General features: G+C 46.3%; 1 protein-coding gene across 2 annotated transcripts; it reads right to left on the reverse strand.

Annotated features, from left to right (window-relative positions):
* Positions 1-1,410: 1,410 nt before the first annotated feature.
* LOC139678956 (C-terminal-binding protein 2-like) lies at positions 1,411-10,844 on the reverse strand. 2 transcript variants are annotated; one of them, XM_071570250.1, is made up of 9 exons: positions 10,685-10,844; positions 10,021-10,175; positions 9,783-9,927; positions 7,303-7,509; positions 6,484-6,698; positions 5,592-5,722; positions 5,297-5,424; positions 4,629-4,749; positions 1,411-3,599 (listed from the first exon to the last, which is right to left on the reverse strand). In XM_071570250.1, exons 1-9 carry the CDS (start codon positions 10,731-10,733, stop codon positions 3,440-3,442), a joined length of 1,311 nt encoding a protein of 436 aa, XP_071426351.1. In that variant the 5' UTR covers positions 10,734-10,844; the 3' UTR covers positions 1,411-3,439. The 2 variants fall into 2 exon arrangements, with proteins under 2 accessions (XP_071426351.1, XP_071426350.1); XM_071570249.1 differs by having other exon boundaries at positions 10,021-10,145; positions 10,685-10,832.
* Positions 10,845-12,001: the final 1,157 nt, after the last annotated feature.

Genomic DNA, 12,001 nt, shown 5'->3' on the forward strand with positions numbered 1-12,001 from the left:
GGAATCGAGACCGGGACCGGGGCGGTGAGAGCGGAACCGGGATGGGGATGGAGGCCGGGGACGGGACAGGGCGGTGTGAGGGGGACTGGGACCGGGACCGCGGTCAGGGAAACCGGGACAGGGACTGGGACCGGGGCGATGTGAGGAGAACCGGGCCAGGAGCCGGGACCGGGGCAGTATGAGGGGAACCGGGACAGGAGCCGGGGCGCTGGGAGGCACCGCCGGGACAGGGACCGGGATAGGGATCGGGACCGGGGCGGTGTGAGGGGAACCGGGATAGGAGCCTCCCCGCGGCCGGGCCTCTCTTGAACACCAAATTCAACACCTGGAATTATCGCAGAAATTAAAGAGTTTTAACCCAAATTTCGAGGTGAACCAAGAGAAGCACCATCGCGCCCCCGGCTGGGCTGGAGATCCCACGGCTCGCATGAGGAACCGCACTGGGCTGGGTGCGTGGCTTCCCAGTGAGGCAGATTTTGGAAAGGTGTGTATTTAGGAAGCACTTAAGATACAAAATCGTTCTGTTAATGCATTCGGCTCTCATGATAAGCTGATACATTTTGAGCAGTTCCCCTGCTGCATAGTGCAATGCCCTAAACCTGCCCCTTTTTAACATGAAATACTTCAGAATCCTACAGTCAGAAAAACAATGTGTGATTTTACATGTTTCTGCTTGTGCAAAAATTGTACAACCATACAAAAGATTCCAAGTGGTTCTATGTCCCACTCCCATTCCACCAGCTCAGGCTCACCTGGCCACGATAAAATCCACCAAACCAGGGATTGCCTAATTGTCATTAATGACCGACCCTGGGAGCATAGGCCATAATTAACTTCAATTAATGACATTAACTTCAATTTGTTAAATACTTAACTTTCCTATGCTAATTCTGTTGTACCAAGTTCTATTACAAGTTAGAAAAGTTAGTTTCATGGGCTAATTCTGTTTTCCTGTAAAGAGTGAAAAACAGCTCCTGCTGTTAAAACTACACACCTAAATGGCTGCTAAACCAGATACCACAATCCCAGCTCATGAGAGGTCAGGTAAGTCACCACCAGCCACGATCCAAAGGTGTCCCTAAACACTGAAGATGGTTGCTTCTCCAGTCTGCCACCTTCATAAGTTTTGACTGATGATCAGTGCTCCAGAATCCAAAGAAAGTTAATTTGCCAGAGTGGCTGACTCAGGGTTTCTCTGATTTGAGAGAAGCAGGACTGATGAAGACACTCACCTGTACAGGTATTCAGCCCTCCTCCCCTTCAATATTATTTCTAAGCCCACCCTTTCCACGGACAGCAGCCATGTTCTTTGGAGAATTTTATTGAAATATATCCAAGAAGTAATCAAATATTTTCCAATGAGTCAGGAGAGAGCCGAAGTGAGAAAAACATCTGTACAGAGAACAGTGCTGTAAGTTTTTCTTTACATGCTTTATTTCAATGTTTCACAGTTTAGTCATTGTCTACAAAAATATATTTCTGAAACTCTGAGTCCTCTATAAAAAAAGCTGGTCAGCAGCAGTGACCCTGACAAACAGAATGTACCTTAGGACAGTGTCAACATTTTCTGCTGTGGCTTTAATCAAGGGGAAAATTGCCTTCACATCCAATCACAAGCCTACATAGTGTTGGACAGAACAGAGGCATTATCAGTGCTGTCAGATTCAACTCCTTAGTACCCATAACTGGAAGTATTTTTTATAACATCAATTATTTAATTCCTATGCTTACTAGTCACCAGTGTATCTAGCCACCAAAAATAAGAACTGAGAAACTCAAGTGTCCCCCAAATGAGATGTTTCTACTCTTCCTCTGCTCAGTTATTTGACTGGTCTACAGAGATACCTGCAGTTAAGAAAAAAAAAATAAATTGCCTCTTTTAAAAAAATAAATCTATTTTGCATTGTGCTCTAGAAAAGACATGATCATTGTACTCTGATTCTCAAAGCACATAATTAGAAGCCCCTTTTACCACAAAATAATCTCAGACCCTGAACCCCTAAGCAGGGCAGAAATTTTCAGCAGCAAATAAGAGTAGTTTTGACAGACTGCTTCCCTAATGTGGTAATAGACAAAGGATGAGCTCTCTGAAAACTTTTCCACACCTGCCTGTCAAAAGAGCTTTCTGAGCTGGCAGCTTGTGAAATCTAGATTTCCTTGAGATTAGAGAATTCAGGAAAAGTGCTGCTGGTTATTTTAGGTACATCTGCAATCAATGGGCTTCTGAGCTCTAGGCCTTTGTTCAGAAAAAGTTCTCCTGTAACTCATGCCTACCACCAGTCCCAGTCTGATCTGCTAAACCTGAGGAGCCAAGGAGGTATATGAATTTTAAGTAGAATCAGCATCATCCAGGAAAACACAGAAGCCAAGAACCTTCACTGAGAACAAATACCTTATCAAAAAAGACAACTCAGCACTAGAAAACTAGTATCATCTCACTAATGCTAAACAGTTAAAGTGTAAAATCTGTAAGAAAACACCTAACTTTATTTCTTGACCATTCTCCTTTCTTGAATTGCTGGGGTGATTGGAGTGGGGTGGAGGAGAAAGGAAAGAATCACTTCACTGTGTTAGTAGTAAGCCATTATATAGAAGGCAGTGTTGGAGAAAAATTTAAAGCCAAGAAAAAAAACCTGAAAACCCAGTGATTCCAAAAGCTTTCCTCAGCTTCCCAAACCCAACAGCCTAAACAAAGTATTTTGTCCATACTTCAAGCTGTTTTTCCAGTTTTTCCCATCTGTTCAGTTTCCAGTCATGGACACACAACAAAGAATCAAGGGAGGTAGAGAAACCCACACACAGGGTATGCCTCCTATATAACACTGACTTTATCAACATGATCAATTAGACATTGTGAGGTCTTCTGCACAGAAAAGCTAAAGTGTAACAAGATGAAATTAAAGGAAAACTAGAATTAAAGAAAAATCTTGTCACGTGCAACCTCTTTTGCTGAAGATTCCACACCCCACAAACAAATGATTCATATACAATCATTTGTGAAATGGAGAAGACTTGACAGCAACACTCCTACCTTCGCTTCAGCTGACAAGCTGAGAGTGTTCTCTCTCGCCTTCTCCAAGTTACAGACTCCAGGGTGAACTATTCTGAAGCCTCGCCAACACTGTGGCCATCAGAACACATTGTAACCCCTTCCAAATTATTTACAAGACTGGCTTTGAGACTGTGACAATCTCGCAATGCATCTTTTTCCTTCTCTGGGGCATGGCAGCAGTGACCTTGCCTCCCCTTGACTTAACAAGTGAGTTTTCACACTAAAGGGTTACAAAATAAAGGCAAGAACTAAAGTTTGTCGGTAATGAAATGCATTCTGCCAGCCTGTATGAACAGGAAACAGTCTTTGCAGGGTGTTAAAGGTCCCTAGGAGGAGATACCCTCCTACTTTTTTCTGCTGCCCAGGGGGAGGAGAGAAAAGATGCTGCTACTGGTCAGTAGGAATCTCTCTGTCTGCATCCACTTTGCTTGTTTCTCCTGGCGCAGAGTAAGAAACAGGAGGAATCCCATGAGCTACAATCCCTTCCACTACTGGTGGTTCTGGTGGTAGCCCAGGGGGGGCTACTCCTACTACTCCTGAAGGAAACCTAAAACCAACAGAAACAGAGAAATTACAACCTTGTCTAACAGTTACTCAAGAAGAAAGGAGCCATGTCCTTAGACACCTCAGACACAAATCCCTCTCTGTAACAGAAATGCTCTGAGATAGAACACAGGAAAAGTCTCCAGAGCTGAAGAGCAGCAGTGATACCCTACTGACAAATGACACCTGTTTGCAGACAGAGATAGTCTCAGGTCACATACTTAGCACTCGGATAAAGGTACAAAGTTTACTTCCAGTGGACAAAAGTGTGAGGCACTGTATGAAGGCACCTGGAGGGCTGGGAATTCCCTCCCCATCAGCAGGAGGAGCATAAGCTGCAGTTATTCTTCACTGGGCTCCAAGACAGAAAAACTAAGGAGCTGAACTAATAAAACAGCTACATCCAAGATGAAAATCAGGAGAGTGACACTCATGAATTGCTAATGAACTATTTTTCCATTACTTCCATTCTGCCTCCTTGTGCCTTCTTCATAAATACATCTGAACCTCTGCAGGTCTCTCACAAAAGGGAAGAATATCACCTACTTTGCAGATGGGAGAAAAACAGAAGGGAAGCAGCCTGCCCACAGTCACTTGGCAGGTCTGTAACAGATAAATAAACTGAAATACACTCTATTTAGACCACTGGACAATGTCTCAACAATAATCCATATTTGGGCTACAGTTAAGAACAATGCTTTGTTTGTATAGCCCTAATTATATGCACAACTTCTAAATGTTAAGTTCCAGACCTTTTCTGGGGCATCCAGCAGGCTTTCTTACATTAAGGCATCTCTTGCAAGGATTTGCAAAAATTGCCTAGTATGCAGCTGGAACTAAATATGAGCAAGTACATGTTAAATCCTAGTACAGCTCTAGAAATGCTGCTGTTGTGGTTTGTGACAGAGCTCATACACAGACTATACAGGAACAGAGACATACCTGCTTGCAGGTGCAAGTGCTTCTCAAACACAAAGAGGGATATTGGTCTAGTTCAGCAGGAAGATATGCCTAGAAAACGTACATATCTCACCTGAAAGCTGCAGCTCCATTGAGTTCTGGGTGGACAGTTGCAGGATCAATACCAGACCACTGAGTTGCTAACAGCAAGTACTCCTTATTAACACAGTTCCTCAAAGCATCAGGTATGAGACCTGCAAGAGCACCAAGAATGACAAAAAACCCCAGGACATAGGTTGGGAGGGGCTTGTTCCTTGCAGAATTTAGACAGAAGAGTAGAAAGGAAATGGGCAACATCTTTTTCATCTCCCTCCACAGGATAATACTGGGCAGGGGAGACTCCTCTGAGCACCTCGTCTCCAGAGAAGACAAGAAACTGAACCTTCAATCTCACTTCTGTGATCTTGTGAAAATTATTGGCAACAACCTGTAAGTGCTGAGCCTCACCCTTTTCAAGGGACAGTACTTCAGGAAAAACACACACAGTGTAACTGTCAAAGGAATTATTGCTAAGGATTTGAAAGATGTAGGTAAAAGTCTTTCCCAGTGATGGAAAGAGCCACTCCAGCATTACATACATGATTCTCAGAAGGTAAAGATATAATTATGAACTTACACTCCAGTTCCAGAAAGCAGTTACTGAGTCCAAGTTTTCTGAACAATCAGCACAATCCTTGCAGTGAACTAACAAAAGAACACTCATTCAGCAGCAGCTGCCGAGCACACAATCTCCTTCATTACCTGTGATAGCTCTGCGGATCTCTTTAGCTGCATCTTCTCTGGATTCAATGGAAGCCTGTTCACTGTACCAGGAAGTGTGAGGGGTGCAGATAATGTTGGGTGCATTTTTTAAGGGCCCCTGAGCAAAACTGGAGAGGAAAGAAAAAAATAAAAGTGTTTTCTCTCCAGAAGTGATAACCCCATTTGGTCTCCTGGGCATCACTGTAACCCAAATAACCAAAAAAATCCAAAAGAATCATCCAGTTTAGGTGATGCAAATCCCCAGCCAGCAGCAAGCGTGCAGACACAGGGTTACCTGAAAGGCTCAGACTCGTGCACATCCAGTGCTGTTCCTCTGATTCTCCCCTCTTTCAAGGCTTGTGCCAAGGCGCTCTCATCTACAAGCCCTCCCCGGGCTGTGTTCACCAAGTAGCAGCCTTGACGCATCTGGAAGAAGAAAAACATGAAGTGCATTGAGCATAGGACTTTTCACAGAAGCAAAGTGAGTCTTGGGAAGTCTACTGGAAATGAGCAGGAGTCTGCAGTGATTAGATGAGGCCTGGAGGAACTAGGAGTGCTGTCACTGCAAAGCTAACCACAGGGGAATGGCCTGCCAGCAATGCTTGAGAAATTTGCTTTAAAAGTGAACAAACCAACCCACAAGGCACCAAGGGCAAAAGTGGAACTCTCAAATTTTGCACTCCATCCTACTGCATTACAAAAGAAAGAGGACATAAATCAAGTATTCAGCCACACAAAACTGGACTACAGCGCCCAGATGTCTCTCATAAAAGCACTGGAAAACATTCATACACCAGTGGAGTGTAGCCTGAGACTGACTTTGCAGTGGGTTTGGCAGAGCTGCATCAAAAAAGGTAAACAGTCCCAGCCACACCACATCTGGCTCTAACCAGCACAGTAAATTACACATTTTAAAGATACTCTGAAATGACTGCAGCACCTAAAACAGTCTTTATAAATGATACTACTTAGCAAGAAAAGCCAGTCGTAGTCTTCTCTTAATATGAAATTCTATAGAGCACAAACCACAGGCAGCCAGATCCACACACTCCCAGCCTACCAAGGCAGCAGGAGGCACACAACAGAGGCAGCAGGATTCACACACTCTCAGCCTCTGTGAAAGCAGCAGTTTCTGTTTGCATTCATTCCCACAGTGCTCCTTGGGGGAAATCAAGCTCCTGCTGCACCTGTTTGATAGTGGAGTCATTGATGAGGTGATGGTTATGTTCATTCAGGTTGCAGTGCAATGTGATGCAATCACTGTTCATTAGTAGATCCTGCAGAGTTCCTACTCGTTGTAAACCCAAGGATCGCTCCACTCCATCCGGCAGGTAGGGATCATAGAAAATCACGTTGAAGCCAAAGCACTTGGCTCGCAGAGCCACTGCCTGTCCAACGCGGCCTTCACAAAAGAAAACCCACAATCATCAAAGGAAAGGTAAAACAAACTTTAAAGACAAGATACTGAGGGAGACTGGAAGCCTACACTGGAGTTACTGCCAGGCCCCTGGAAACCCCCGGGATTGCCACAGGGATCCAGAGGAGGCTCTTCGGTGCTGACCCTATGTGGCTAATTCTACTTTCCCCATGCAATAACCAACCAGAGCTTAGTCTAGAAGGAGCTCTGTTTTCAAATAAAATCTAGACCCTGAGTTAGAGGGAGTAATAATCTGACTAAAAGAACTCAGAGAATGAATTGGTAGCTTTCAGGAGGCTTTGCACTGATAGAAAGCCCAGCACACAGGGAAACAGTCACTGACAAGAGCTGTATGAACATTCCCATTTTTCTAACCATTCAAAATCAAAAAAGGAATCCCCAATCCCACGCCATACACCCAGCTCTTGAAGACACCCAGCCTGACAGAACAGGGTACTAACATTCCTTAGGAGTCAGTGTGTTTCACAAAGAACAGTTGTAAAATTATCACTTTTCTTCAGTGTCTGACTCTTAGGTTCCCCAAAACTTCCACAGCTCTCTTTTCAGCTCAACAATGGCCATCACTTACCCAGTCCAATGATGCCCAAAGTCTCCCCACGGATACGCGCAGCACCTCGAGCCACCTCTCGGATCTCCTCCACAGTCGAGGCTCGGTTCCCTTCCCGCAGAGCCTGGTGCAGCCAAGTGACTCGGCGATAGAGGTTCAGGATGTGGCAGAGGGTGGAGTCAGCAGTCTCCTCTACTGAGGAGGAAGGGATGTTGCAAACTGCAATGCCTACAAAGCCACAGAGGTCATATAAGATCTCCAGCATCACAATACTAAACCAACATGAAGCTCTTTAGGCACAAATGCTGAAAGATAATCCAGTTTTCCAAAACTACTGCCAAAAAACCAGAAGATTCATTTCAGGAGCTCATTCTACAACACAGATGTGACCAGCCAGCTTGTCAATCTCCCAGGAAACACCATTCCCTCCTTATAAATATCCAACTGATTGACAGACCAGAAAAAAAAACACCTGAACAGGCCAAAATGAGAAAACTGGGTCATACAAGTGATGCAAGAAACTGACTGTTTGAGGAGATCTGCATTCAAAAAGATGCACTCCTTCCACAGATAGCCCTGACAGATTAACTGGCAGACTGCAGAATTCAGACAGATGGCTGAGCTCCTTCATGCATCACAGTCCAGATGCTCACTGCAAGCATCAGCCTCCCCAGGAGCAACAATAAGTAACGAACTCATTAAACGCAGACAGAAGCCACAGGAGCCTCTCCAAATCCATTTGAAGTTATATTTAAAAACATCACAACACTACCATATTGGAATAAAATATAACAAGGACCATAAAACCCATGGCTAGAACTATTGTGAAATACCACTTTACTGCTGCTACCCTTCACTCAACAAACCAGCCAAGAAATAAAAATAATGACTAGATGAGAAAATGGTCTTTCCCCAAAGGTTACCTTACCCACTTGTCAATCCAAGGCAACTCTTCTGCCTCAAAGGTCCACCACCTAGTTAAAAACTAGGAGTAAAATCTAGGCCATGGTTGAAGGCATCACTTGGTAAGCCTATTCAGGCGACACATTTGACTTAACCCAGACCATGCTTTGCCATGAGAATTAGGAGAGCAACAGCCACAGACAATCCCAGATATCTGGCTCCTTTTCTCTATCAAATCATTTCCAATTGTACCCTAATCCCACACAGACAACTTGGAGGACATGAGGAGGGGTAAAGGAAAGACCAGCTTCTCTTAATCTCAGTGGTTACCACCTCATTCAACTCTAGGTAAGGCCTTTGCATCCATCTGTTACACACCAGACACAAATTTGTGTTAACATACAATATTATGCCTAAATGTAGGAAAGCACAAACACACAAAACAGTCCTTTAGTCTGAAGATTCAGAGCACACTAGAACCAGTATTTTACCTCAGAATGAATTAAAGGGCCTGGCTAAGCATGAAAATAACCATTAATTGTCTATGAAAAAGCAAGTTTGGCCCTGCATAAGGGTTATCATACTATTGCTCCAAAGCAAAAGTGGCAAGAAACAGCCTGATGGTGAAAGAAGTTTCACTGATCTCACCTTGGATTAATGAGTGTGAGAAAGCTTTGAATCCGAATGAATCCAAGATACGGATGGTGACTTTAAGCAGAGAAACCAAAGACTAGATTAGGTTCCAAATTCAGCCCAAATATATAACAGCTGGATGAAAGCCAAAGACCTTGCCAGGAGCTCTTGAGACTATTCTGTGGAATCATCTGGATGAGAAGGCCCAATTCAAGCACCAGCCAAATACACACTCTTCATTTATTTGCAATTTGTCTGTTCTTACAGATCTGAAAATTGTAAGGCCTACTTCAATTTTATATACAAATATCTATATTTGATTGAAGATTAATTTGACCTGCATTACATTAAGGAAGGCTTAAAATCTGTGACACTTAAAAAACTTAAAAAAGAAGGGGCAGGGTAGTTAAGTGATCCGTCTCACACTGGAGACTACAAGGCCCAGAAGTCTCACTGCCATGCATTTCACAGGTAGCAGTTTTCTGTCACCTGACCCAGAGGCTCTCCACATGCCAAGGGCTCTACAAGGATCACTAATAAAGTTTTGAACCAGAATCTACCTGCACATACAAAATTACAGGGAAACTCATCAAGCATTTCCAGTGAGTTTATCCTGCATCAGTGTTTGAAGCTTTCAGACATCAGAGTTTGCTCAATGCTCACAAAAACCCCGAAGCTGTCTCACCAGAAGTTACCTAGACACAATATTCAGGTTCCTGGATCCCAAACAGCAACAAAGACACAAACATCTATAGCAGACCAATCTGAGAACAGAGAATTTTTCTTTCAAGCCACCTACTAGCCCCAATAGTGGTCAGCTTCCTAAAGATGCCTGATACTGAGCAGTAACAAATTTTCACAGAAAAGTTTTTAAATGTACTCAGCTATAAAGCACAAAACCATGTGCAGTGTTCCACTCCATGTTCAGTTCTGATTGCAACAGACACCTGATGGTGCCCTCATACCTAATTCTGCAGCAGATTTGATGTCAACGTTGTCGTAGCCACTGCCAATGCACACAATGACCCTGAGGGCTTTGAATTTCAACAGATCCTGACGAGAAAGGGTAATGGTGTGATATATCAGAGCTGCTACTGCCTCATTCAGCACCTATAACAAAAAACAGTCCGAATCAGTATCTGGGGTTTGGTTACGTAAGAGGCAGAGCTCCACTCCTGAATGCTTACACGTTTTCTTGCCCACCTTTTCATGGATTTCCTGAGTTGACTGAGCATCACAAAATGCCACTGTAGCAACATCCTTCAAGATGGGCATCTCCACAGTGCAATCTCGTCCATCCAGGAGCGCAACCAGTGGCCGTGCTGGCACTAAAAAATTCCCAATAGGAGGCCGTATGCCTATTAAGGAAGTCAGCAGGAGTGATTACATGAAAGACAAATTCTGGAACCCTTGTTTGTTCTGGAACCCTAGTGTATCACTAATTGTACTTCAAAACGGATCACGCAAAGCAAAAGACATAAAACAGGAAACAAACACAGGGAAAAGCAGCTAGGAAGAAAACTACAACCACTTCTGCCACCACTAAATAAAGGAAAACAAAGTATGTGTTATCAGTGATGAGATAATAGAAGCATTCTACTCAGAAACACATCATCTTACTCCAGGCTCCTGAAAAGAGTTAGAGAAGTCCCTCCAAGCCCCTGCCCATTACGCTGCCCAGCCCTCCATCGCAGCACGCCCAGATACTCTTTCCTCCTGAAGTGGAGCAGAACTTGTGCGTTCAGGGGGCTCCGGCAGTCCCTGGCGGCTGCCCCTTTCTCTGGGCCGGGGCAGGGCCGGCGGGGCGCAGCTCTGTACCGGCCCCGGGCGGGCGCTCGGGGCACCGGGGCCGCCCGCCCCGCCTCACCTTCGCAGATCCGGTCCAGCCGCTGCCGCTTCACTTTGTGCCGGTCCATGGGCCGGGCGGCGCCGCGCAGGGGCAGGGGCAGGGCCCGGGACCGGGGCCGGTCACCGGTCACCGCCGCCCGCGCCGCGCCGGGGGGAAGCGGAAGGGCCGCGCCGGGCCGGGCCGGGCCCGCCGACACTGCGGCTTCCGCTTCCGGCCCGCGGAGCAGGAGCGGCCCCGGGCGCGGCGGGGCAGGACGGGCCGGGGCCGTTCGGTGCCCAGGTCTCCGGGTCTCGGCCGGCCCCGGGGCCGCAGGGAGCCGACCGGGGAGGGCGGGTACGAAAGCCTGGGGGGCGGATCCTGGGATGTGGCTTCAGGTCTTCCCAGGAAACTCCCTGCGCACGAGACAAAACGGGGAGCCGTTCCCGGCAGCGCGGAGTCCGCGTGGCTTCTTTACAGCCGCGCCTCGCACGCCGATCCCGCCGGGAATGGGAGCGCTCTGCGGGCAGCACCGCACCGGCACCGCCACAGAAGTGCTGTACAGTTTTCTGGAGAACAAATCCAAGCTATTTGTTACACAAACATTCCTGGTACCCGATCTGAAATCCATACAATTAATCTACTTCCACAGAGCCCTTTTCTTCAATACCTTCTGTATTCCATTCAGATACGTCACAGTATGTCTTAACAAATCTGTGTGCCTTCCTCCGCGCTGGGGATTGGTGGGCAAAAGGCAACACGGGATAATGGGAACTGCCCGCTGGGGACCTGGTGTTGGGAGGAATGGGTTAAACGGAGAAGACAAGAAGGACTGTAAACCTGCAGCTGGGAATAGCTCTCGCTAAGTCAGTGTGAACAGCTGCTGATCCCCTGGCATGGATAAAGCGCATTTCAGTGTAATAGAGCAACTCTTATTTGCTCCTGGGAAAAAAAAAAAAAGGCATGAAATAGGGGTGATGACCATAGGGTTAAAAAAGAAAGTACTGTTTTTCTGCTAGAATTCTGCTAGGTGCAAGAGGAAAATGAATTGCAGTCTACAGTTGTGTGTCTTACCTTCGTCATGCCATGCGAACCACATCTGAACGCTGCAATTCTGGAACCCGTACGACGCCATTCACCAGCACTTACCGGCGCCACCGAATCGGCGCGACCTCTGGGGACAGCAGAGCCCGACCCGCTTGTGCCCCAAAAACTGCGTGTGCCCAAACCCCGCCTGTGCCCCAAAACTGCGTGTGCCGCCGAAACCGCGCGCGTCCTCAACCCGCCACGTGCCCAATTCCCGCCTGTTCCCAATTCCCGCGCACGCGCAGACCGCGCCCGGCTGCTGCGAGCGGCGCG

The sequence above is a fragment of the Pithys albifrons genome, chromosome 15, assembly GCF_047495875.1.
Source record: "Pithys albifrons albifrons isolate INPA30051 chromosome 15, PitAlb_v1, whole genome shotgun sequence".
NCBI classification, from domain to species: domain Eukaryota; kingdom Metazoa; phylum Chordata; class Aves; order Passeriformes; family Thamnophilidae; genus Pithys; species Pithys albifrons.

Coding starts and splice junctions, on each gene's coding strand:
- LOC139678956 (XM_071570250.1), bottom strand. CDS start 10,733: ATGGACCGGCACAAAGTGAAGCGGCAGCGGCTGGACCGGATCTGCGAA. Junction 9,928..10,020: donor CTCAGGAAATCCATGAAAAG/GTGGGCAAGAAA, acceptor TTTTTGTTATAG/GTGCTGAATGAGGCAGTAGC. Junction 5,425..5,591: donor CACGAGTCTGAGCCTTTCAG/GTAACCCTGTGT, acceptor TTTCCTCTCCAG/TTTTGCTCAGGGGCCCTTAA.